The sequence below is a fragment of the Amblyomma maculatum genome, chromosome 8 (genome assembly GCF_055883805.1).
Source record: "Amblyomma maculatum isolate TAMU_Amacu chromosome 8, ASM5588380v1, whole genome shotgun sequence".
Classification (NCBI taxonomy): domain Eukaryota; kingdom Metazoa; phylum Arthropoda; class Arachnida; order Ixodida; family Ixodidae; genus Amblyomma; species Amblyomma maculatum.
Window position 1 is genome coordinate 80,249,785 of NC_139351.1, and position 26,477 is coordinate 80,276,261.

At 46.2% G+C, this 26,477-nt stretch overlaps 1 protein-coding gene across 1 annotated transcript; it reads left to right on the top strand.

Annotated features, from left to right (window-relative positions):
* The first annotated feature begins 8,367 nt into the window (after positions 1 to 8,367).
* On the top strand, positions 8,368 to 16,564 carry LOC146181577 (uncharacterized). The gene is made up of 4 exons (XM_084575517.1): positions 8,368 to 8,531; positions 8,775 to 8,816; positions 9,634 to 9,682; positions 16,399 to 16,564. Exons 1-4 carry the CDS (start codon positions 8,476 to 8,478, stop codon positions 16,558 to 16,560), a joined length of 309 nt encoding a protein of 102 aa, XP_084431643.1. The 5' UTR covers positions 8,368 to 8,475; the 3' UTR covers positions 16,561 to 16,564.
* The last annotated feature ends 9,913 nt before the right edge of the window (positions 16,565 to 26,477 follow it).

Consider the following 26,477-nt stretch of genomic DNA (forward strand, 5'->3'; position numbering starts at 1 on the left):
ACCGCCTCGGGAAGGAACAGCAGTTTATATTAGGTAGCGAAGTACTGGAAGTAGTAGGCGAATATGTCTACTTAGGACAGGTAGTAACCGCAGATCCCGACCATGAAAAGGAAATAACAAGAATGATAAGATTTGGATGGAGCACATTTGGCAAGCACTCGCAGATTGTGACTAGCAGCTTACCGGTATCGCTCAAGAAGGAAGTATACAACAGTTGCATCTTGCCTGTACTCACCTATGGGCCTGAAACGTGGAGGCTAACCAAGAGGATTCTACTTACGTTGAGGCCAACGCAGAGGGCTATGGAACGAAAAATGGTAGTCTGCCTGTGTTTATCACAAAGAAAAAAAATCCGAGATCACTATATCCACAGCGCGCGCAAGTGGTAGGAAGTGAAAAAGAGCAATCCTGAATCCACAGTTGGTACAGTGCACTACATTACATGTGACAACAACCCCTATGAGCAACAGTTCTTTTAAATATAATATGGCTAATATTATTATATATTATAATAATAATAATATTATTAATAATGTTACTAAGTAATATATATTGTTCTATATATTAGAATTTAAAATAATTGTTTGTTGCCTCACAGATGATGCCTGAACTGGAATGGTAGCTACGTCGAATTTGTTTATAATGTAGGTGATCGCTCAAACTCGCGGTGCGCAATACAAGTCGGAGATAATTTTTAGAAGATATCAGTGAGAGAGTAGCACTAGCTGCGGTAGAATTTTAAAGATGGTTTCCTTTGGTTTGTAGGTTTTAAAGCTGCAAAGCGGCTAAGAATATCTCAGTATCAGCTGATACTGAGATACTGTTTTGTTTTTTGACTCGTATCGAAGCACAGCTGGAGCAGAGATGCTCTTACCTTCCGTGCTGCCCGGAGACGTGCCTGATCTCGGGCGTCGCCTGCGACCGGTGTCCGAGCAGAGACTTGATGGGCACCTCGGCGTTGCCGTACTGCTCCAGCTTGGCACGGAAGTAGTCGATGGCCTCTTGTACGTAATCGCGCTGGGGCGAATTGCCCCCGCTGTCGCCCTCGAAACTCGTCACCGACACCTGGTCTCCGTCGATAGTGAAGAGAAACGGGTACTGCTGCAGGAACTTGCGCAGCCCCGACTGGCTGCCGCCGGCGATTTGGCGCATCTCCTTGGTGAAGCCCTTGGTGCCGAACTGGCACGACAGGTCGTGCAGTGTCCGCGGCTGGCCCTTGTCCATAAGCCGGTCCAAGAAGAACATCAGCGTCATGTTTTTCGTGTGGTCGTAGTCGCGGCTGTCCATCTTGTTCCCCGAGGGAGGGGAGGGCTCTTCGGAGTCGCCGTTATGGCGACGACTGCGCGCCGAGGCTCGCCGGGGGCGCCGCGGGGCTTCGCATGGGCGCCGCTGAATTTCGGGTCGAATCGGGGCTCTTCGTTGCTGGATTTTAGAGGTCCGAATTGGCGAGTCCGTATCAGCTGATACGTATCAGTACAGAATATATCAGATACAGTAGTCGAGGACTCCGGTCATTTACATCTCCCGGGTTTTTCTAACGTGCACTGGCATCGGGCAGTATATGGGTCCTTGCTTTTCGCCTTCATCGAACAGCGGGCGTACTGCGTGCGTTTCATCATCATCATAATCTATTTCCCTTTAAGGACCCCTTGGTTAGGCATTACATAATACGGAGGCAAAAAGAAAAAGCGATTTCCCAAACAATAGATTTAATGCCGGATCCACGTGTAGCCAAGCGTCCTATCCTCTGACTCATCTCGGCGAGGCCGAATTTTAAGGAGCGTGCGCAGTGCAAGGCACGATTACATTTTTCTGAAATTAACGAAATGCCATAAGATTCTTTCCGCTCGGCATTGTGATGTGATTTTCTTGCTTTGCAGCTGCGCGCCGCTAATGCCGCGCTTCTGAAAATATTTGTAACAGCAGCACAGCAATAGAGCTTGTTGATTTTTTTTGAAACTGCAGAACGGGTGCTATTCTGGATTAAGCATGTTGAAACCCTTTCCTTCCGTTCATTTACAATACAAATAAGGGTATCGAGAGCAAACCTCAACACTGCAGCGAGCTGTGCCAGAGCAGATGCTGCACTACAGGCCGTACACGTGACTATTATAAATGAGACGGCATTGAGTGCAGTGAAGGATGGCTGTCGCTTTAGTAGAAAACGTTTGCTTAGTATGTTTGTGTTCTTTGCAGCTTCTGCGTTTCAAATGTAGATCATTTGCAGCCGGTAATAACAAGTGATTAACGTTTCATTGCCTAAACAAAGCCATTATATCTACATGCGTCGTCGAACGTGGCACATTGTACAAGATTTAACTGAAAGATACGAAGTTGCGAGCAACATGAGTTATCTGAGAACGAAAAAGCAAATGGCAGTGCAAAGTCCTTCGTGTACACGAAACGGCGAACGGTGGCGGCAGAAGCGCGCCGAAATCGGAGAACACGCACGGTCGCCGCCACGGAGGAAGAGGGAGGGGGGAGGGTATAAGCAGCGGCGAGCGGTGGCGGCAGTAGTGCGTGCTGCCTCGGCTGCGCAGCTGGTTACAAGGGACAACGGTGTCAGCGACACGAAATGCAGGAACAGGCGCCAAAGAGCTGCGCTTTAAAATCAAGTGGATGGTGCTGGCAGGCTGTTGCTGGCAGCTAAAATAATCGCGCACTGAACGCACTTAGGATTGCTCGACGTAACTTTTGGCAGGAGCTCCCATCTCGGGCCTCCCTTTTCATATAGTAAGGTGATGTCAGAATCTGCCTGACAGGCCCTCGCATTTACGTTACCGCTAGGCCGCGGAGGCACGTTTATACTGCTCGGTTTTCACTCAGGCGATATGACTTTCAGTTCAGCATACCGGTAGCTTTCAGAAAGCTAAACTCTGGCACTGGTCCCATCGTGTGCAGAACGCTGATTTATCGCTGAACACGACTTAGCACCAGTGTTCCGGCGTTCATTCTTCGTGGACTACTACGAGCAGCTGCCGCTGGCAGCTGTATGGCCGGTGAAGTGGCGGCTTCCCTGAGTCTGCCCGGTTTTAAATTGCAGCATCATGGAACCTTCTGAATATGGTTTCCTCGCTAACGTGTAAGCCGAGCTCTTCGCGAATGCCTCGCGCCGTCAGGAATGGATCATCAACTGACGCCGCAAAAATCAGAAAACATTCGGGCGTTGTTGCGCACTCCAGAGCTCCACACGGAGCATCTTCCAATCCCCTTTCGCGCCTAAACTCCTGGGTGAGTTGATTGCACGTAGAAATGGACCGCCCCATTCTTGCAGCTAGTTTACTTTGGCTCATCGTCTGAGTATGCCCTATAGCAGCACACTCGACTGTGAGCAATCTTCGAGGAATATTGATAAAATGATACTAAAACTCATGGTTTTACACTATACGTATGTTCAGGCATGCTCCGCTAGTATTGTTTTTATTTCCTGTCTCCCTGCCTGCAGCGGTATTATTATTCATACTGCTACGCTAGTTCTTTTCGTTATTTTTTGAAAAAAGCGCGAAGGATCTCGCGTTTTGTGATCACTTCACGCCCCTTGCATTCAATGTCAACAGTTATTTAATGTAGGATGTTGCGAAACTGAACTATGCTTTTCTCACGCGACGAATTCCATACGCATGCAGCGTCGTTACCAGCCATTCTACCTTCTCGCCCACATGCTGCGCGAATGCAGCTCTTGTTTAAGAACCACAGGTAGCCCAGATAAAACATTACCTCTGTGCTATGACGCCACAAATACCCTGGCACTACAGAACTTTACGGCCCATAGACTATTCATAAAAATCTATGCGTAAATGATATGGCACTCATGCGAGTCCTTTTTCTAAATTTGATCTTATGATTTCCCGCGAACAATGGTGCGGCGGCAGAAAAAACCTAAACAGAATATTTTAAAGGCAATTACCGCTAGCGTATGGCAGACACTCCATTGAAATTTGTCTCTAGACACTTTGCACTAAGACAAAATGTGTTACTATTAGATTTAATCACCGTGCTTGTATTTTTTTGCTCTCAAGTTAGCGCTTATCTCCATTACGGCCTCGCATTACTATTGGAATTTAGTTGTATCCACATGTTCTCATCCTCAGGAAACGCGCGACTCTCTTGCACGCCTCGTCTGAATGCATGATCTCAAGAGCTGGAAAGGAAAAGCAGCACACTGGAGAAAATTGTTCTGCAAAATAAAATCGAAGCGTCTTGTGAACGACTCGGGAAATGAATAATTGGTATACTTTCTACCCCATATTTATTGCCTACCAAACCTTACTGACAACACTAGCTAATGTTTGCTCTACGGCTTGTTTTGGATATCCTTAGCACGACAGAATACCAGTTACTTTATGTAGAAGTAATTTGGAAGCACATCGCACATATTATAACATACATTTTGTTGCATCCGCAGTATTCAGACCAAACACGCAAGGACAGCAAACTGCAGAATTTCAGCGCGCAATTTATGGTTCCTGGTCAAGAACTTTGCAAAGAGCGTTGCCCGGCTTGGGAGGACGCATCGGCAAAAAAAAGTGCAGGAAACGCCCCGGTGATGAGCACGTTCTCCGCGCGGTGATTAAGCACAAGCGAAAAACAGTAAAAGCTACCAGCGCACAAGCGATCGTCAACCGCAGAAGCCTACCGAGGGCATTATCTCACACCCGATGACTGTAGCTGACTAAAGTCCAGGTCACGACTTCCATCATTCGTGTCAAGTCTGCAGGAGTCTGTACAATCACTAACCGTCACCTGATATATAAAAAAAGAAAATTATTTCGTTTTGTTTATATGATTCTTTTTAATAACATGTTTTTTTTTTTTTGCGGAAGCGTTTATACTGCAGTCAAACCTCGAAAGTTAACTTGTTTGTGCCTGGCTGGTTGTCATAGCAACTGTAACGCATGCCGTTGCTGAGCCCCCGAAGCGGCGAGTGAGACGACGGCATGGAAACCGGATATCGCACTGGCAGGGCCTTCCTTTCCCGTCGCCTCTGGCGTGCTATTTACTTGTAGCGCATCAGAACCAGACCTCAATGTTGCGCTAGATTTCATATACATCTCACCCAAATAGAGACCAACAGTTTTCTTGTAGTGTTCATGGTGTGTTCACACCATTTTGCTTCCCATTTAGCGTCCTTAGCTGGAGATTACTGTATGACAAGGATTCTAACTGCTTTCTTATGCACGTCCAATCATAAGGAGTGAGATAAAGACGTTTAGCAAACTGCCAAACACTGCCGTTCTCTAAAAACTAAACCGCCAAAGAAAACCACGTGAAACAGTGCTCTCACAAGGTTTAGACAGTTTATTATGAATTAAACCCGGGCTAATGTTTTGAAGTACATGCACAATAATCTCCACGGCCGGAGCTTACACTGTGCTGCAAAGAGCTACCACTCTTCAGGCAGTAAACACGGCCTGATGAAGGCAGCTCTCATATTTGAGCACTCCGCAAAGTTTGGGACAGGGGGCGTTACTTGAGATGCTAATCTTCCTAAAATCTTCATTTATTCAATTACAAGGGATTCCACATGCTCTGTGTCTATGAAGAGTCCATGTACTTCCAGCCCAGAAGCCTCCGGAGTTTTCAAATACCTCTGAATCACAAAACGTTTGGCGAGGTTTTGCCTGTCCACTCTAACAAATATTTTAAAAATGCAGCGCTGCAGCGAACAAAATTTTTGCTAAATCTAGCTGGTAAAAAACAAAGGGAGGCAGCTTTAATAGACTTAGCATTGAATCTAGACGAAAGAGAAGAATATTTTATTACATCAATATGGATAATAAATGAAGATGTAGCGTTTCGATGTGTATTAAAATGTTGCTTTTATTTTGCCCACAAGTCGCAGTTAGTAGTAGAGACCACCACAGCAAGCCATTGCGTTGGGGAAATAAATTTCTGATACTTTTGGAGAGTGGTAACAAACACTTCCAATCAAGAGCACGCTCTTGCTTTATAATTTCTCCTCAAGTTTGAAGGATTAGGTAAGCCTGCCGCGAAACAGAGTGGAGGGCGTTTGAGACAGTAGGCTCATTTTTTTATCTACACCAGCTACACCAGTGCAGCAAAATTTCATTGCAGGTATAGGAGATGTCCTACACTGGCGTAGATGGTGTAGGTTAAACAAATGGCCCTAATAAACAGCATACACCTAACAGCGTCCTTAGAAGCGATCTCTCGATATATTCCCTGAAATATTGTAACTTTGCGATATGTGGAAAAGTACCGTTAGTAAACTACTTTCAATGTTGTAATTGGAAAAAAATATTCTTGTATAGAATTTCCAGTGATGGCCGGCAGTCCTTTAAACATTCAAAGCTGCGTTCGATAGTTGGGCCGCATCAGCTCAAAGTGTCACTGGATTTATTTCTGAGGACGTTCGTTACCGCCGCCCAGCCACTCGCGTCATCTCGATGATTTCACTGGCCATCACTTTGTATGAGGTGAGAGGAATACATATTACCGAGGATGGAATCTTGTAGACGTCATTGAGAGTTTGGAACGATGCATTCCGATTGGAGGAAGCACCACTTCCATCGAACCTCAATCCTCAGCTACAGCTATAGATCTGATTTTGCATTCACCTGACATCCGAGCCATGTAGTCAACAGCTCCCGACCGCGTGGTTCTATTTTGTTTGGTGCCGATGTCTGTAAGCGTGGCTTTAACATCAGTCATCAATTGTCAACTGGGACAACAACAGGGAGCACGTGGATTTGTTTGCGGTGATGTCATTGAGAAAATGATTTCTCTAAAATGGTATTAACTATAACGGTCGAGCTACCTCCCCATACTCCGGCTGCCAACTCAGAACTAGAGAACCTTTGTAATGAGCACACAAGGCTTGAAAGACAACTCATATAGGACAACAGAACCTTGAAGACGACTTTCAATCAGCTGAATTCTACTGTTGGACGGCGCACAAACAATCTGTGCATGTCAATACTGACCTCCTTCGGCGCAAGCTTTACTGTATTCTTACTGATACTATAATATGGCAATCTAGCTGGAGAATCTCGGGTTTTGAAGCCTTCTGAAGCTGTTACAATTCGCAATCAGAAAGATTTATCGCGCCTAGCATTAGTCTTTGCTGATGCGCTGGCACGTCGAAGTTTTGGCATTCATCTGTGTCGTCCACCTAATGCCTCCACGTTCGTCATGGAGGTGTCATGACACTCAGGGAGCATAACGCAGCACTTAAAGCGCTGCGGTTCCGGTGTGCACTAGGTTCCGATGGCATCACTAACCAAATGCTGCAGAACATGACTCTACAACGCAGCAAGGCGCTCCTAAACTGGCGATATCCGTCATGCAAGGAGACATATATTGCCCCAGTGGTGAAGCCTGGGGCAATATACCTGAACGTTCATCGTGATGGCTTAAGGACAGCTAAGCATTGCCAACATGCAGAAAAACGGGTTTCTTTTTTAGAATAAGCCTCTTTATTAGCAAGGTTTGGTGATCATTAAAACGGTCCGAAGAAGACATTAACCTTGCTTCGAAGGGTAGCAGAAACACCACCGACATTCGTCTGATTTCTTTGAAATCAAGAAAACCTTAAGAACCTCACGTGCTGTCTCGCCGTTGCTCCTTCCAAGAATCTTTAAACCTCTTGCATAGGATATAAACTGATTACACTGAAGAGGCAAATTCTATTTCATTTTTTACAGTGATTTAGAATAATCGGCAATATATTAGATTGCGCCTATGTTGCAAAACACAGACTCATTGATATTCAGTCTTGAGGTATCGCATTACATCAAAAACCGCCCAATGTAGATATAAATCTTGTTTTACGCATGCACTGAAATACAACCTTTCTGGAAACTTAAATTGCGGTCTCAAATTTCTATTATCAAATCTTCAGCCTGATTTGAAGCGCCAGCCTTATCAATCATTTTATACAATCTCATGACGGCATATGGCCCGAAGACCAGTTAGCAAATGATCACGGCACCTGTTAACTGCCACCTTCGAGACCGTCCTAATGAGCTTCACTCACAATGCAGAAGGAGACGACGCCGGCGTTGGATTTCGTGAAAGACGGTGATATTGACGCTATCAAATAAAATTCAAATTTTGAAATTCCGACACGTCGAGTGTACTGCGTCAGCATTTCAGCGTGCTTTTTTATATGCTTAATTAGCAATGTTCAATTAGCGAAGATGCCAACCTTCTTAACAAATCATGAGTTTTTTTTCTAACCATATTCAATACATCTGCTGCATGGACAGCAGATCTCATCATGTGTTTGGCGCATGATAGCCTTAGATGCTTATGCGCCATAAAACACAACAAACAACAACAATGTTGTTAGGAAAGAGCTTTGCGTCGCAAAGAATATTTAATTGATTTAGCGAGAAACAGAACACTTGTACGTGCACTAGAGCTCTGCTCAGCATCCTTAAGAGGATAAATACCAAAGCGCTAACCGCAGCCACGGAACGTTCTCATCTGGCGAACGAGTTGGGGGCTTCAGAAATGAAGTTGAAAAATCTGTCCTTGTGTTTTCTCTGCGCGTTGATTTGTTTGTCTGAGTAAGTTTGAACTATTTCGTTAACTATCTCTACCGCACTATCAGATTAGGTTTACAGCATATAGGAGTGTAATTACTTAAATCACAGGAATGCCAGGAATTCTCTGAACTCGAAGTAATGTGCTCATTACACCTTGCAGCTCTGCATGCAAGCACTTCCCGAAAAGGGGGTATTATCGTTGATGAAGTTACCTGTAATTACTGAAAAATGAAGAACATTAACAATGCACTCCTTTTCTTCCAGAGCCCAACCGCAACATAATGAGAGACGGAAGCTATCATATTGGTAATGCTCGATTTTCAAGATGTTTCCTCTAAACAGTTCGGTTCTACCGAAAGCGTAAGAATGGTAGCAATACTTTGTTCTTGCGTTTTTAGCTTACATTAGTTTTGCCATAAAAATATAAATAGATAATTTGTTTATCGGAAAGGAAGGGCTCGGTATGTGTCAGGCAACTCCATAGATACCACAATCGCTGTGTACGGGAAGAAAGGAAGGAAGATGAGATAAAAAGAGAAACGTGTGCCGTAGTGAAGGCCTCCGAAATAATTTCGACCACTTGTGATGTTTATTGTGCACTGTTATCGCACAGAACACAGACAAATTTCAGTTTTGCCACCATCGAAACGCGGCCGCCCTGGTCAGGTTAGGACCAGGGTACTCCGGGTCAGTAGCCGAGCCTCAAAACCAATTAATCACCGCGGCAAGTTTTGCCGTGCCAAACTGGGGTGTGAGCGTTGTGATTATTTATAGATTATAGTGATGTCTTGACAGCTCGAGCAGTGTACGAGGGAGTGCGCGGTCGTTGTGATCGCATTCTGTGCTCTCTGGTAGTTTGCTAAGAAATTAATTTAGAGAGTCTAGCACAGTGAAGCTGTTTAAAAATGCAAAGTCAGCGGCACATTTGAAACTGCAATTGGTTTTAACTCAATGGTGCTTTTAAGATTAAGAAAGAAGTTCACATAGGAAAAACCCTGTCCCGGGGGTTTCGGTTTACCAAGGAAGCACTGTGTAGAGCCACATTACGCTCTGTTTTTATTAACATCGCTCAATATAAGGCCAGTGTCATAGCGTTTACGAAAATATTCCATTTATTTTTCAGGATCTACTACCACAATAAGGCCCACCGTAACCGTCGTTGCAAGCCTTGGGTAAGTGCCATGTGTATTTTTGTATATTGAAAGCTGAAAACCCACAGCGATTGATCTCTAAGTCGATCGCATTTCTTGCAAAAACGGTAGTTGGTACAGATATAGAGACCTCATAAGGCGCATATTCAAATCGAGAGGGAATTATTTTTATGCGGACAGGAAATGGTTTGATTAGGCTTATAGGATGCACATACCAAAGTCACGCTATCAGAGAGCTGAAGCTATGAGTAGGGGACTCACTTGAAATTTCGAAATCCTGGGGTTACTAAACGTTCAATGTTACTGCACAGACACGGGGCCACTGAGCCTCGCTTCCATCCGGCATCCTTTGGTACAGCAGTCGCGCCAGATATACACTGCGCTAACATGGCAGGGCTGGCTGCTAATGAATAATTCTTAACACCTAAATTGCACCATACTGCACATTAAAGTCATAATAGCCCAGGTTAAACTATGTTGCACCACTTCATTTTCGGAAGCAAACAACATAAGGCACCTAAATGTCGGGCTCAAGGCGCCATTTATTGACGTAAGGACATACTTGAACTTACACAAAACCGCCATACATCTTTAACGCTCGGCCATATTGACTGTCAGCTACCTCCTGCCAGCCTCATATGCTCGTGCGTTTTGGCAAGCAAAGCTAACGCTGACGATCGACCACTGATACGGGATATTTGCCACCATCGAAACGCGGCCGCTCAGATCGGTTGGAGTCCTGGCATAAGGGTCAGTAGCCGAGCGTCTTAACCATTTAGCCACCGCAGCGGGGTTTTCCGTGCATAACTTGGCTCTGTTTTCTGGGTTTTTGAATGTAAGAGTCTGTAAGGATTGCAAGGCTATCGCGTTAAAATCCATATCTGAGCACATCAAGAACTAGGACAGAGAGAAATAACATTTATTTGCACCGAGGATCCGAGGCGTAGCTTGATCCTGCGGTGTACTCCTCCTCAAGATATGGCACAGGTGGACACATTCGGAGCGATGTCATATCTTCGTCAGGCGCGAAAAAGTATTCGCAATACAAAAAATCCTCGGGAAGAAACAGCAGTTTACGTTAGGTAGCGAAGCACTGGAAGTAGTTGGCAAATATGTCTACTTAGGACAGGTAGTAACTGCAGATAACAAGAATAAGATTGGGATGGAGCGCATTTGGCAAGCACTCGCAGATTATGACTAGCAGCTTACCGGTATCACTCAAGAGCAAATATACAAAAGTTGCATCTTACCTGTACTCACCTATGGGACTGAAACCTGGAGACTAACCAAGATGGTTATATTTAAGTTGAGCACAACGCCAATGGCTATGGAACGAAAAATGGTAGGTGTAACATTAAGAGATAGGAAGCGTGCAGGGTGGGTCAGAGAAATAAGTTACTGGCATTCTAGTGGAAATCAAGAAGAAGAAATGGACATGGGCAGGACATGTAGTGCGAAAGGAGGATAACCGATAGTCGCTTGGGGTTACAAACTGGATTACAAGGAAGGAAAGCGTAGCAGGGGGCGGCAGAAGGTTAGGTGGACGGATGAGGTTAAGAAGTTCGCGGCGGTGAAGTGTATGCAGCTAGCACAGAACCTGGTTAATTGGATAAATATGGGAGAAGCATTCGCCCTGCAGTGAATATAGTCAGGCTGGTGATGATGATGATTGTTAACCAGTGACAGTTGTTTTGGCGTCCTGGACGGGACGTTTGCTTCACTCAAGCTCCAAAAATGTATATGAGTCTATAGGGTTTACCAACGGGTCGCAAACTGCGAGAAGCAAAGCGATAGCGAGAGCTGCCGCGCTGAAGCGGTTGTGTAGGATCCACCGCGTAATGCTATTCTCGAAATGAATTCAACGAGAGTATTGCGCTGAGCCTAAAGAGGGGTCTAGAAGTAGCATAGCTGCCAGAAAAGGTGGACAAAAAAAAAAGAAGTTGAAGCAGAAGGACAGAAAGAACGGCTCAGGAAGCAAGCCCAGGCAAAAAGACAACAAAAAGAAAGAGAGCGGCAAATGGAAGAACGAGAAAGAGAATAGAACAAGCGCAGGCTAGAGAAAGAAAGTTTTCTTAAAAAAGATAGATATACTTCCGAAGAAGCTGGCCTAGGTTCGGTGGTTGAAAGGTATCAGCGAGCCTATGGAGGTTACCTTTCCCTGTATTTTGCCTGTATTAGGAGGCCGACCGAAACGATTGTTTCGTTTCAAACCACATGTATTGTGGAATCAAGCTCTAGAATTCAGAGTAAGCTTCCAGAACAGCCCGTTCCTGCAAAAGATATTTCAGATAGAGAGGACTTAACTGGAGCTACGATTTCTCAGGAAAATCAGAATGTGCCCTCGGAGACGATAGGTTGCGCACAAGCTGTGAAGGTCATTCGGTGAACGGGAAGGCTCATGCACAATCTGTTCACCTGAAGAGGAAGAAGGACAGGATTCGGGCTCCAAATCAAATTGCAGCATAACTAACCAACAGGAGCTGTCAAATAATAGAGAGCACGAAAGCTTGCGTACAGCTGAAGCTGAGGACAGCAATCTTCCAGAAATTCAAGAACCGGTTTTGAGTGACAGCTCGACAACCGCGGAGAATCTTCCCGCTGATGAAGATGAGAAACCAGTTTCCTCAGACGTGAGCAGCAGTGCCGATTCTAACCTGTAAGATTCAAACATGGACGAAAGCTAGAGCTGCACTGCGATGAAAATGTTCAATAAAAAGTTTAAGGAGCAGAAGGTAATTAAAACTGAAGTGAATAGTCCCCAGCGGAAAATGAGCCCTGGAGAAAATTGAAAAAGAATTCAGAGAGAACGCAGTCGTTCTCAACGAGATGCCCATCAATAAAAGAATGTTCTAACTATGCCAGAGAAACAGGAGCAAACATGACTCGGACAGTGATGCAAAAGAAAGCTAAATGAAAAGAAAAGAATTTAGCCCTGTCAAGCAGGTGAAGCAGACCGGAGAACGTCCCGTGGAAAGACAAGGAAGAAGTCGTTGAAAGATTGTAAATTAAAAGAGATCAGCACAAGCCGAGGAGGAACTAGACGACCGACACGAAGCCCGAAATGGAGTAGGGAAAGGAACATGAGGCGGGAAAGGAAGAAAACACAATGCTTTTTAGAAAAAGAACTGGCGTGCCTGAAAAGTGGAGAGGAACCAATCTATTCCAAGCAGAAAATAATGTTTTAAAGTGTGCGTTATTATAGCCAAATGCTAATTTCGGGAACATCCTTTCATTGATATGTGTATTTTAAAACTTTTATTAAGTTTCTGAAACTGGTGTAAATGATGTGCGTTGTGTTTGCATTCGCCCTGTGTAGTTTGTGAGTGCATGTATTTGCGCGCGATGTTCATGTGCATAGAGATTATTGTAGGACAATATTTATTAAGGGAGGGGCAGTATCCCGAAATCGGCGCATATAATTATTAAGGCCCCGCTCCATAGAGCGCAGGAGAGGCGCACGAGCAAGGCGCCCACGCGCCCAGTTCCGTGCCCTGACAACGGTGTAAAGAGTACGCAACTCGATTAAGCGTCTCAGGCACGCGCGCTCCTGTGCTGTTCCAAGACTTTTCAGACCGAAACTGTTTTACTGCTACTTGAAGTTTGTCCCGGAGCGACTTCCAGTGCCTTTGCACACGCTCAATGCTGTCTGCGCGATTACAGCACGAGCATTTTTAAGCACATTTACCTTATTCTATGCTTGCCGTGCGGATTTTCAGAAAATAGCAAGGAGAGATAAGAATGCCTTCCTGAACATACAGTGCCAAGCAGTTGAGGACAACAGCCAATTAAGGAACACATGAGCTCTGTATAAGACAATCAAAGAGAGAGAGAGAAAGAGAGAGAGAGAAGGCAGAGAGGTTAACCAGGAAAGCTTCCGGTTTGCTACCCTGCACTGGGTAAGGGGAATGAGGAGTTTAAAGGAGAAAGATAGAAGAGAATGATAGGAAAGGTAAGGCGGCGAGGAGCACAGTCACAGTTTCTCAATCAAGTTTGTGTCTCTCATAAAACACATAAGTGCTTTGAAGGCTTTGTCGTTAGACGCCTTCTGTGGCCATGGGCCGAGGATTTTCTCCTCTGTGAAAGGACGGCTGTCAAGATGGTCCAGAGCCGAACGCAGCGCATATCTTTCGCTTGAAAAAGCAGGGCACTCGCAAAGGAGATGCTGTGTGGTCTCTTCGCAGCCGCATCTTTCACAGTTAGGGCTATCCGCCATTCTCATCACATGAGCGTATTTTTTGGTGAATGCAACACCGAGCCACATACGGCACATCAGTGTTGTTTCGCGCCGCCCTTTGTTAGGGGGAACACGAAGGCGCAGCCCAGGGTCTAGTTCCCTGAGGCGTCGATTGGAAAATTCTCCTTTGTTCCAGGCTGAAAGCGTTAGCTCCGCCGCCAAGGAACGAAGTCGACAAGCCGCGTCAACTCTAGATAGGAATGTTCACTGTAGTTCCGTCGTTGTGTGCAGAACGGGCAACTTGGTCTGCCTGGTGGTTTCCCTCAATACCGCAATGTCCAGGTAGCCACTGGAAAATTATATCATGACCTTTTGATGTAGCGTCGTGGTATAGCACGCGACAATCAAAGATATCAAAGGAAGCTTCTGTGCTAAGCTGGGCGTGATAAAGGACAAACGAGACAAGGACCTCACTGAAACCGCAGAGATAAAGAAGAGGTGGCAGGAATACACAGAAGAACTGTACAAGAAGGACCCGAATGTGCAAACCCAACATAAGACGGTTGTGATCACTGATCTCGAGCCGGGCATCCTGAAGAGTGAAGTTGAATGGGCCTTAGCCAGCCTTGCTAAGAACAAAGCTAGCGGAATTGATGGCATTCCAGCTGAGTTGCTTCAAAACCTCAACCATGGCGCTGTTAACATTCTGCATACATTATGTCAGAAGATTTGGACAACCCTGCAGTGGCCACAGGATTGTAGGAGGTCAGTTTACATCCCCATTCCAAAGAAAGGCAGTGCCAAAGATTGTTCCAACTACCGCACGATCGCGCTTATTTCGCATGCTAGCAAGGTGATGTTGAAAATCCTCCAAGGTAGGCTGCAGCAGTATGTGGATCGGGAGCTTCCGGACGTGCAAGCTGGGTTTCGCAAAGGCAGAGGAACTAGAGACCAAGTTGCCAACCTTCGGTGGATCATGGAAAACGCAAGAGAGTTCCAGAAACCCATCTACTTCTGCTTTATTGATTATGCGAAAGCGTTTGACTGCGTAGATCACAGCAGATTGTGGAAAGCTCTCCAAGAGATGGGAGTTCCAATTCACCTCATCTGTCTCCTCAGGAACCTGTATGAAGGGCAAGAGGCCACAGTCAGAACTGGGCATGGTCTTACTGATTGGTTTCCGATTGAGAAAGGAGTGAGGCAAGGCTGCATACTGTCGCCCTGCCTATTTAGCCTATATGCAGAGTGCATTATGAGGAAGACCGGTCTGGACGAGTCTTCAGCTGGAGTGAAGATTGCTGGAAAACATATCAACCACCTTAGATATGCGGGTGATACCACTTTAATGGCAGAAAGTGAAGCGGAACTCCAGAGACTTCTGATGCACGTACAAGAAGAAAGTGAGAAGTTTGGGCTTAAACTGAACATTAAAAAGACAAAGATCATGGCGTCTTGCCCTATCAAGTCATGGAGCATCAAGGGACAAGAAGTGGAAGCTGTGACAGATTTTCTCTTCTTGGGCTCTAAGATTACCTCGGAAGGAGACTGCAGCCATGAAATTAGGAGACGCCTGCTTCTGGGAAAGAGAGCAATGGTTAGCCTTGACCGCCTAGTAAAGAGCAGAGACATTAGTCTGCTAACCAAGATCCGTATAACTCGTGCTATGGTCTTTCCAGTTGTGATGTATGGATGCGAGAGTTGTACTGTGATAAAGGCTGACCGCCGAAGAATTTACGCGTTTGAATTGTGGTGCTGGCGAAGACTCTTGAGAGTTCCTTGGACTGCCAGAAGATCAAATCAGTCGATATTGTCGACCATAAACCCTGACTGCTCATTGGAGGATCAAATTCTAAAGCTAAAGCTCAGCTACTTTCGTCATCTGATGAGAAGAGAGGAGTCGCTGGAGGAAGATTTGATGTTGGGAAAGGTTGAGGGTCGCCGGAGAAGGGGTAGGCAGCGAGCGCGATGGTTAGATGGCATCCTCGAGGCACTGCAGATGAAGTTATGTGATGTTAGGAAGATAGTGAGAGACCGGAAAGCATGGCGTGACATGGTCCATAGGGTCACGAAGAGTCGGACACGACTGAACGACTGAACTGAACTGATGCTTGCCGTAAACAATGTGCTTATCTGCGAGCTGTGCTCCCGGCAACACCTCAGACGCCACTTCTCCCCACATAGCTTCTTTAACTTATTTATTTTATTCATTTCGTGGCTGGTGGGCCTCCGCGAGTGGCGCCGCTACACTGAGGCGATGAACCTTTTATTGTCGATCGACAAACACTACGGATATATTTACGTACCGCAGCCACCGCAGCAATGAAAATGAAACCGTCAAGCCTGGTTACTTTCGGCAAAGACTGTACGTATTATATAGGTACGTACGTACGTGCGTACATACATCCACGCATACATACACGCACACGAGCATCTATGAAAATATTGGCCTCAATATATCAAGAAATGCTTAAATAGCTGCTCTCAAGGTATCATTATAGAGTATCATAGTTGTCATTAGATTTTTTCTATCTTCGCCTATACCTGTTTTTTGTTTCTCGTGCAGTGCGGTCTGAACGCATTCATAGGACGGAAATGTGGAAGCGACTGTACATGCATCGCAAACCCTAAAGGGAAATCTCAATTACCACTTGCCTGCATATGGTCGCCAGCTTGGGCTCTTGAGCGAGACCAGGAGCTACGGGCACTTACTAACAAACTTCAATAAAGTATGGTATAAGAAAAACCCGACTTTGTGTACTTTTGTGTAATGACATGATTACTAATAATAAAGGTAGTGACGAAACACTGCCTCAAAATTGTTATTGCTTTATCTTTCACAGTAAAGTAATTACGTAAAGTAACAAGCAACTACACTGCCTGAGTCCCATATCTCTCCGAGCTAGGGCGTTGAAACTAAACATGCGCCGAGCAATTGAAAAAAAAAATTCAAGGTTAAATTTTTGACTCTACATACGGAGTAATCTTTCGCACGAACGTAAACGGATTAATAAGAGATCGGAAACTGTTTGTCAATGGTTTAATCGCAAATTAGCGCACGTGGTAGCAGCCGTAAAATTATTCACATGCTCGGTCTCCGTCAGTTAAAAAAATGGATAGCCAACTTTTTCCAAGCGAGTGTTCTCTTTTTTTCTAGAAATTTTTTTGCAAAACGTTATACCGCGTTACGTGTATTAAATCCGCTTGGAACTCAAGACGTTCTGATTAAATTTAGAACTTATCGCAGCTCACCGAAGCCGTGAGGTAATAGCATTTTATAAGCCCTTGGCCACGAATACATTGTTTCATGCTCAACAGATGGCGACAATCGAAGTATCACCCCTCCAACGCTCTTTTTCAAGACATTAGGTGAGCCAGATTTCAATGTACCGAAGGTGTTGATAATGTCGTTGTGTCCGAGATCGTTGTGTCGTTGTGTCCTACAAGTTTTGGATATCCACTGGCCTTGAGATTGGGGAGGACCGAGCGCTATTTGAGTTTGACTTGTTGGAAACGTATTCCAATGGTTTGTTTTCTGGAGAACTTGTGTAGACCCTTGGGTAATTGGTATTCGTTCTACTTACCCTGATTGTGCCAGAAATTTACGCCGCGTGCAAAAAGGGATTTTTCATGCGCGGTAAGTTGTGAATGTTGTGCTTGAATAATGCCTCTTCGGGCGTTCAGTCTAATGTGAGTTGACGCTCTATTAATTTTGAGCTATATTGCCGCGAAACCTTCAAAACAGTATTTGTTGTTTTTTAACAGCCGCCGGCATACAGGCTTATCACTCTGATTCTGGACCGCGTATCAGTTCTGTAATCTTTCTTTGTTAATGCTCGATGTCGCGAGTCACACCTTTATCAGTTTTGTTGTAGCGCAAGATGCACCGAGATCTGTCTCGAAGGTTCCGGCCACTCGGGTGTCTTTCCACAATGTTCCAGCCCATGCTTGTAGCTGTTTGCGACGTTATCTAGATTGTTCTGCACAGCCTTTAAATTGAGCGTTAACGAGTATGACGAGCATTCTTTGTTCGACGATCGACGAGCACGTTTGTTTCTATTGCCGCCGCCGAGTTGCTTAGTTCTTTTGTGGGCGCAAGTCACCCCAAATAAAGAGTTTCTTTAGTGCAATCATCGACCCCTTCATTTGTGTCGTCGACCTCGTCACCACTACGTGACATCTGGTGGAGGTGCTGCCTTTGGTCCTTCAAGCGAAGACCCAAGCCGTGTTCCTGTCGCCCTGGTAGACCAGCCTACAGGTCACCGAGCCAGCCTCCGACTTCAAGGCCTACAATCCGAACACGGTCTGTTGCCTGACCCCATTCGATCTCGGAAGGCATCGACGCTGACAATGGCCCAGCCTACTACAGCACTGGTTGTTTTCGTCCAGCCCCGTGAGCCCCCCTGCTTCCACGGACGACCGGATGACGATGCTGGAGACTGGATGGACCTATTCGACCGTGTGGCAGAATTCAAAGGCTGGAACGACGCTGCGAAACTCAGGCAGGTCTACTTTGCTCTTCAATGACATGCCCGAGATTGGTTCGAAAATCATGAGGCAGCTATGAAGGATTGGGACATTTTCAAGGAAGCGTTTTTGACTGCCGTTTCAAGCTTCTTCCGAAAGGAAAGAGCCCAGACCCTCCTTCAGTCAAGACTTCAACTTCCTAACGAGCCTGTCCTGGCGTACGTTGAAGAGATGAAGCGCCTATTTCGCCGCGCCGACCCTAACATGACTTAATGTGAGAGAGTCAAATTTTGAATGCGAGGCGTCAAAGAATTGCTTTTTGCAAGTCTTGTCCGAAATCCGCCAAAATCCGTGGCGGAATTTGAAACGGAGGCGTCTACTATCGAGAAAACGTTGGCCCCCCGGATGCGCCACTACGAGCGACCACTTCAGCCGGACTGCTCAACCCACTACCTCATTGCATCTGCAAGCGGAGAGAACCTTCGGGACCTCATCCGGGAGATCGTGCGAGAGGAGCTCCACCGAATGCTACCATCATCGCAACAACCCCAGGTGGCGACACTCGCGGACGTCGTCCGTGAAGCAGTTCAGCAGGTGCTGGGCGTTCCTAAAGCGACGATTCCGACGGCTCCAGAGCATGAATCAGCAGCGATGGACTATGCAGCTGCATTAAGTCGTCCTGCACCCCGACGCGACCTCCCAAGCCATCGTTGCTACCATCCTACTTCCGAAAGCCGCCCCTTGGTTCCCGCCCGCCAAGCCTACCAACGACACCAAGCCCCGGAAAGTGCGACGCCTGGAAAACAGCAAACAACCGACCGCTCTGCTTCCATTGTGTTGAGGCAGGACACATCCTCCGTCACGGCCCGTACAGGCGGATCGGCCTCCGTGGTTTCGCTGTCGACGCCCCACGACCCCGTCCGGGCGAGTGACCACAGGAAATCAACGACTTCCTGCGCAGCGGAGAGAACTCATCGCCAAGGCGTCTGTCACGCTCCCCATCACCGTACAATGCCCGATTTGCGTCGCCAGGCCGCGGTTACGTTCAAGGACGGTCTCCTAGCCGCCGTAGTGGACACTAAAGGCAGCAACCTTTGGAGGTGAGGTTGCTCAACGCGAAAAGACGAAGATCCTCCGCCGGCGACGACCGCTAACGACGACGCAGCTATTTCATTGCCGCTCCACACGACGACATCGACGACAACACGACCAGAGTGCTAGCCGACACCACCGCCCAGCAAAGTAGCAGTCATACAAGCCATCGACGAACAACTGCGTACCATCGCCAGACCAATGGCCTTACGGAGCGCCTGAACAAAACGATCGCGGACATGATCGCTATGTACGTCGACGCTGAACACAAGACCTGGGACGCCATCTTGCCGTACGTGATCTTCGCGTATAACACGGCAGTCCAGGAGACGACCAGAGTAACCCCGTTTAAGCTTGTATACGGCAGGGAGCACACGACGACGCTCGACGCAATGCTGCCGCACGTAACCAGCGAAGAAAACCTTGACGTCGCCGCCTACCTGCAGTGTGCAGAGGAAGCCCGACGACTCGCACGGCTGCGTAATAAAGACCAACAGCGCACCGACAGCCGACGATACAATTTACGACGACGCCACGCAGAGGACAATCCAGGAGACCAAGTGTGGGTTTTGATACCAATCCGCCGTCGCGGATTAAGTGGAAAGCTGTTGCGTCGATACTTTAGGCCATACAAAATCATTCGCAGCGTCGGAAGACTGGACTATAAAGTCATTTCCGACGGAACGTCAGCATCACAACGGCGACGCGCACGCCCAGAACTTGTACGTAAAGTTTCATGCGGGCACTTGAAGCCACTACAAATGTAGTTCAAGGTGATGTGGGATGATCGACGTTGGAATCTTTATTTTTTTGTAATGAGGCGTGGGCAGGAGTGGTCGTGCTAGGCCGCCACGATTAATTAAAATCAACTCGTCGTCGTCGGTCATTTTCTCTCGGTTCTCTTTCTCCTGTGTTCATCGGCTTGACGCCCTGTAAAAATATTTCTGCTAAAAGGCGCATTGCATTCGATGCCTTTGTTCAGCAGCGGTCATAATGATAAAGAGGCGGGCCGTGTCATTAGCCTATCTATTCCATCCGCCAAGCAGTGGCAAACCTTGGGGATAACGTTCCTGTCCGAGACGCAGAGCTAGTTGCATATTATTAATCCGTATTGTTACGTAGATGAAGCAGTGTAAAGGAGTGCAAGAAAAAGGAAGAGGCAAGAGGAAATCGAAGTGTGCGCGTTCCGTTGGACCTTTTTTGTGGTGCCTACGTCCCTGTTCGCTAGATGTGTGAACCAGTGATACCAAACCTGCCAGAAGGTCTCCGCGGTGGCATTGCGAGAGTGACAATATTGCCTCGAACCATGCAGATATCTACTCTTTTTAACAGCCGCCAAAATGCGGCCTTATCACCATGATTACAGTGCTTGGGTTGATTATGCACTGTTTGTTCATAATCGTTGTTACAGAAAATGCTTCAAAATATATGTGGATGGGTTCCAGTCATGCACGTGTATGCTAACAATGTTCAACGATATGCTAGTCACTGTTAGCGGTATTATCTAGATCTTGCTTCGCCTTCTTTAAATTGGGCGCTGAAGAGTGAAGCGGGCATTATTTCTTCGACGCGCAGTGAGCACGCCTGCTGATATCGCAGACGTTGAGTTGCTTAGTTCTTATGTGGGCTCAAGTCAGTCCCAATAAAGAGCTTTTTTAAGTCCTTACGCCTGCCTTCTCGTTTGTGTCTATGGCCTGGTGATGATCATGTGACAATATTGTCCACTATTGGAAATGTCTACGCGATATTGGTTAGGTTAGTAGGGCTTAACATCCCAAAGCGGCCCAAGCTATGAGAGAGGCCGTAGTGGAGGTTTCCGGAAATTTCTACCACGTGGGGTTCTCCTGCACTGACATTCCAAAGCACACGGGTGCCTTGCTTTTCGCCTCAATTGATAAGCGGCCGCCTTGGCAGGGATTGAATACCGCATCCTTGGGCAGTATAGTCGAGCGCCCTAATCACTGCACCTTTACAGCGGGGCGTCAATATTCTTTCAGCATGAATGTCTAAGTGCAAAAGGTTATTTATGAGAATGAATAGGTGCAATTCTGGCCAGTCAGCAAGCACGTTCACGAATTCTCAGTACATTTATGGCTACTCAGCTTAAGCGTTTTGTAGATACGGCATTATTGTGCCGCAGCTACTCCTCCTAGATTGCAGATGGAAGTTTTTCTCTCTGCATTTCATTTCACTTTGTTATCGTTTTTCCGCACCTTTGCTCAAAGTACACATTGCCCCTGACTTTCTTCAGGAACCGACTTTGAAGAAGTATAAACATTCAACGGTAACAACATTCTTTATGAGTATTTTGCTTAAGGATTTGCAACAATATATATGTTGACACTTCCGGTTAGTCGATATTACCAAGCCACTTGAAGTCCGCCCCGATTGGCTGTAAAAGCAGTAAAGGATGCAGGACACAAGCAGCGAGAAAGTGCGCAGTAAATAAGCATTTCCCGTTGGAGCATATAAATATATAACTTTGATCTCGACGTCCTTGAGCAAGCCAATTTTATATGCGAGCAGAGCACGTGCTTCAAATAAAAAAATGTATGGGGTGCTAAAATCTTGCTCGCTTTATTAAAATGCTTCTGGAAATAAATCTCGACCTTAAAAAACGAATAAAATATAGGTTTCTTGAACATGGGCTCAGGGCTTGCAAGCTGGTATTTCCACATCCGACATTTCGAATTTTAATGAACCAGCAATCTTCTACACTATTGAGTTGAAGCTGTCAGCTTTTAACGCGATGGCGTTAAAATTTCCCACCTTCAAAAACAGTGATGTCGACAGCTTGCCGAGAAAATACTGATCGCCGAGAGGGGTGCGATGTCAGAGCTAAGGAACATCGCTTTAAAAGGTTTCTGGTTGCGATATCAGAGCTTAGCAGAGTCGCTTTAAAAGACTCCTGGTCGGAAAAGCGATAGCTATGCTGCATTGGATAACCAGCGATTTTTTTTGGTACAACACAAAATAATCAAATTGAAACCAGTTAGTAAAATATTCGGCAATTCATAAGTTACGCATTAGTTAGCGGGCGTAAGTATTCAAACAACAAAAAAAAGAAAAGAAGAAGAAAGCAAAGCCACGTACAACCGACAAAGTGCAAGAGCATGATGGAAAACACAAAATATATATGATGAATGAGCAATGAATAGATGCAAAGATAATAAAAAGGGCACTGCTTCTGTCTTCATCGCACAGGACTTCTTTCTGTTGTCCATGCACATCCCGCTGGCCCGTGACGCTAACATGCCACCCCAAGATTGGCAGCTCGCTCATACGCACTCGCGCTGCCCGCGCGAAAACCAATACAAAATGAAAAAAGCGCGCGCGGTTTGAAACACTAATAGAGGCTGCAAAGTCCCACAGTACATTTCCCTCCTCACCTGAGCTTTCATGAGACCAGCTGAGCCTCAAGCCCTATGTCGATCTGCTCCAATATGTCCCTTTTCCAAAGCCTACCGAGCGGCGTCACCAGGCGCACCTCCCGCAGTTTTTCCAGGGTGTTGTGCACCCCTAATTCCAACAGCCCTTCGGTGGATGCATTGTTAGTGAATCAAGGTCCGCCTTATACACCCGTCTATTCATAACGTCTACCTAATTATTTGTCACGTCCAGTTTCATATGAGGTGTCGCACATACTATGATATTAATCATGAACGCGTCATCAGCTGACATAACCCTTTTTCCCTCACTCCTTTCTTTCGATTGGCGATTCTTTCAATGTGTCTCAAGGTAACGTTTAAAGTATATTAAAACCTTCCTAATACCTCCCTATTCTTCCGTTAAGTCTGCAAATATTTGCTCAGGATCCTGATCGTTTTGACCTCAGCGATGGCACTCCCACCACTTTTACCTCTAGCGGTTGTTGTGGCAAATAGTGCCTGGCTTGTATGCCTCTTGGTTAATCTCTAATTACATAATGCTCGGACTGTGGCTGCTAGCACGAGAGTCTTGCCTCTCCAGATAGTTCCTCTACAATATCTACTGCCTATTGTAACATATTGTCAAGCTGTCCGTCGCTACTCCTGGTGGCAGACAGAGTGACTTCGTCCGCGTGAAACATGTTTCAAACCAGTTGGAAAAATTACAAACCAATGAGCTCGCTATGTATCACGTTTCAGGTATTTGCTAAGGTAATCGCTGATTGAATCAGGACAACCTTAGACTTAAATCAAGCAAAACATCCAACAGGTTTTCGAAAAAGGGAATCTAGTATCGATCATATCCATATTATAAACCAATTGATATCAAAACTTCTCGGCATATAACCACCCCTTACACATAACATTCATTGATTACGAAAAACATATCACTGTAGAAATTTCGGCTGTTATGCATGCATTGCGAAATCACGGTGTAGATAAGCCGTATGTGAAAGTACTTGAAGGCATATATAGGGGCTGGACAGCAATAATAATTCTGCATAAAGTAAATAATAAAATTTTTGTCTAGAAATGTGTTAGGCAAGGAGATACAATCTCCCCAGTACTATTCAACGCTTGCTTAGAGGAAGTGTTGAGAGACTTGGAATGGGAGCAGTTAGGGACAAAAGTAGATGAAAAATACCTACGTAATAGGCAATTCTCTCATGGCATTGCTTTTCTAAATAATGGAGAGGATGAACTACAATTAATGATCGATGACCTAGACAAGGAAAGCAGAAAAGTAGGCTTGAAAATTAATATGCAGAACTCTAAGTTAATTTTCGACAGCCTCTGGAAAGAATAACAGTTTACGTCAGGTAGCGAAGCACTGGTAGTATTATTCGAATGTGTATACTTAGGAAAGGTAGTAATTACAGGTCCGAGCAATGAAAGGCAAATAACGCGGATTATTAAATTGGGATAGAGCACGTTTGGTAAGTACTCGCTGACTGTAACTCGCAGCTCATCGGTATCGCTGAAGAGGAATGTATACAACAATTACATCTTACCTATACTCACCTATATGAGGATAAGAAAAAAGTTTTACTTAAGTTGAGGAGAGAGACAGACCAAGAAAACTTTATCTAGAGCAACTTCATCTAGAGACAGAGCAAGAAAAATAATCTAGAGCACCCGTGGTTGGGTCCTCAGTCCAGTACTCCCGCGGTCGTTCTGCCCTGCTGGCCTGTTCGATCAGCCAAAAGCTGGTCTTTCGGCTCCGAACTGGACAGCGCAGCCTCCCACTGCTCCGGCATGGCGTTGTGAATTATCGGCACTGCATATATATTCTGGCAGGCCCATGTGATATGATAAATTGTCGGTTTCTGTCCATACCAGGGACACGTGTCCCTGTATACGATCGAATGTATCCTTATCTTTGTCTTATCTGTATGAAGACAGGCATGATAAGAGTTTGTTTGTAGCTGCCGCCAAGACACTGACTGCTCCCTGTTTAATAACTTGAGAGGTGGAGGATACCTTCTTCTGGTCCCCCGGTAGTGCACCAAAATGTCTGCGTGGGTACGAGTCTGCCCCGGTCTTTTCGGCCTCTGACCTCCCTCGGTTTGCATAACCTCGACCTATGAGATCGGCCTGGATGTTCCCGGGAATGTCGCCGTGCTTCGGAGCCCAAAGTATGAATTGTTTTGTGTCGCTTATCCCCCCGGCCTTCAAGATGGCGGCCGCCTTTTTGCCAATTCTGCCGTTGGTGAATTCTCGGCAAGTGGTTTGCGAATCGGTCATTACTACGAGCGAACGCCTGAACCTATTGCGCTCAGCGGCCGCTAGAGCAATAGCGGCCTCCTCGGCGTCAGACACTGTGCAATTCCGCAGCGAGGCGCTCATTTTCTCCTTTAGCTGGAAATCTACAACCGTCACCACCGCATCTCTTTCGTTAGAATACATCGTCGCGTCTACATTGACGGTGTTCTTGTTCTGATAGGCCTTGGCTAATTGGCTTCCGTCCTAGCCCTACGCCTACCCTGATGAGCGACAGGATGCATGTTCTTGCGAATTTGCGCTTCTACAAACGTATACCGGATCGCGTCCGATATGTCTATCGTCCGTTCAATCTCCAGCATGTGATCATGATAGCCTAGTCTTCGGAGAAGAGCTCGTCCCGTCGTAGTGTGTTGTAGTCTCATCTTCTGAGAGACAAGCTGCGCTTCCCTGCGGTCTTCATATGTTTTTGTTAAGCCAAGGGCCATTAAATTTGCGTTTGCCGTTCTTATTGGCAGCCCCAGCGCGGTCTTGCACGCCTTCCTGAGGATCGATTCCACTTGCTCTCTCTCCGTCTGGCTCAGGTGGTGACAGGGAAGACTATACGTGGCTCTGCTTACCACAAGAGCCCTAAATTGAGCGTGTCTTCCTCCTTCATCCCTTTTCTTCTATAGGTCACTCGCCTAATCACTCACGTTATCTGGGCCGAAGATCGAGATAGCAATCTGATCGTGTGGTCCGACCTCTGATTGGATTGAATCCACATTCCCAACACTCTCAGCACGTGCACTTCTGGTCTGCGAGCCTCGGCTAGCATAACGGTGAGGTCAACCTTACTGTAGTATCGGGGCCTATATACTCCGAGAATTTCAGATTTTTCGGGTGAACACGAAAGTCCCCTAGCCCTTGCGTAGCTGTCGACACAGTCCGCGGCTACTTGTAGCCTCTCCTCCTTGAGACCTAGCCAGCCGTCCGTCGTCCAAATCGTTATGTCATCGGCGTATATTGCGTGTTGAATGCCGTCTATGGCATTCAACGTCTCCGCCAAAGCAACCATAGCGACGTTGAAGAGAAGGGGTGAAGTTACATATCCTTGAGACGTACCCTTGTTAGCCAACTTGATCTTGCCCGATCGCAAGACGCCGATCCCTATGGTCGCGGTCCTATCCGTAAGGAAGGCCTTGATGTAACCATGAATCTTTCACCCGCAATGTAGATTGCTCAGACCCGATAGTATGGCTTCATGACTAACATTGTCGAACACCCCTTGAGGTCGAGAGCCATGACAACATGCTCTCCATACTTTGACACGTTGCTAAGAACCTCTTCTTTGAGAAGAAGAAGAAGGACGTCTTGCGTCGATAGCTTTGGCCGGAAACCAAACATTGTGTGTGGCAGGAGATCGACATCTTCCAAATAGTTCTGAAGTCTTATCATA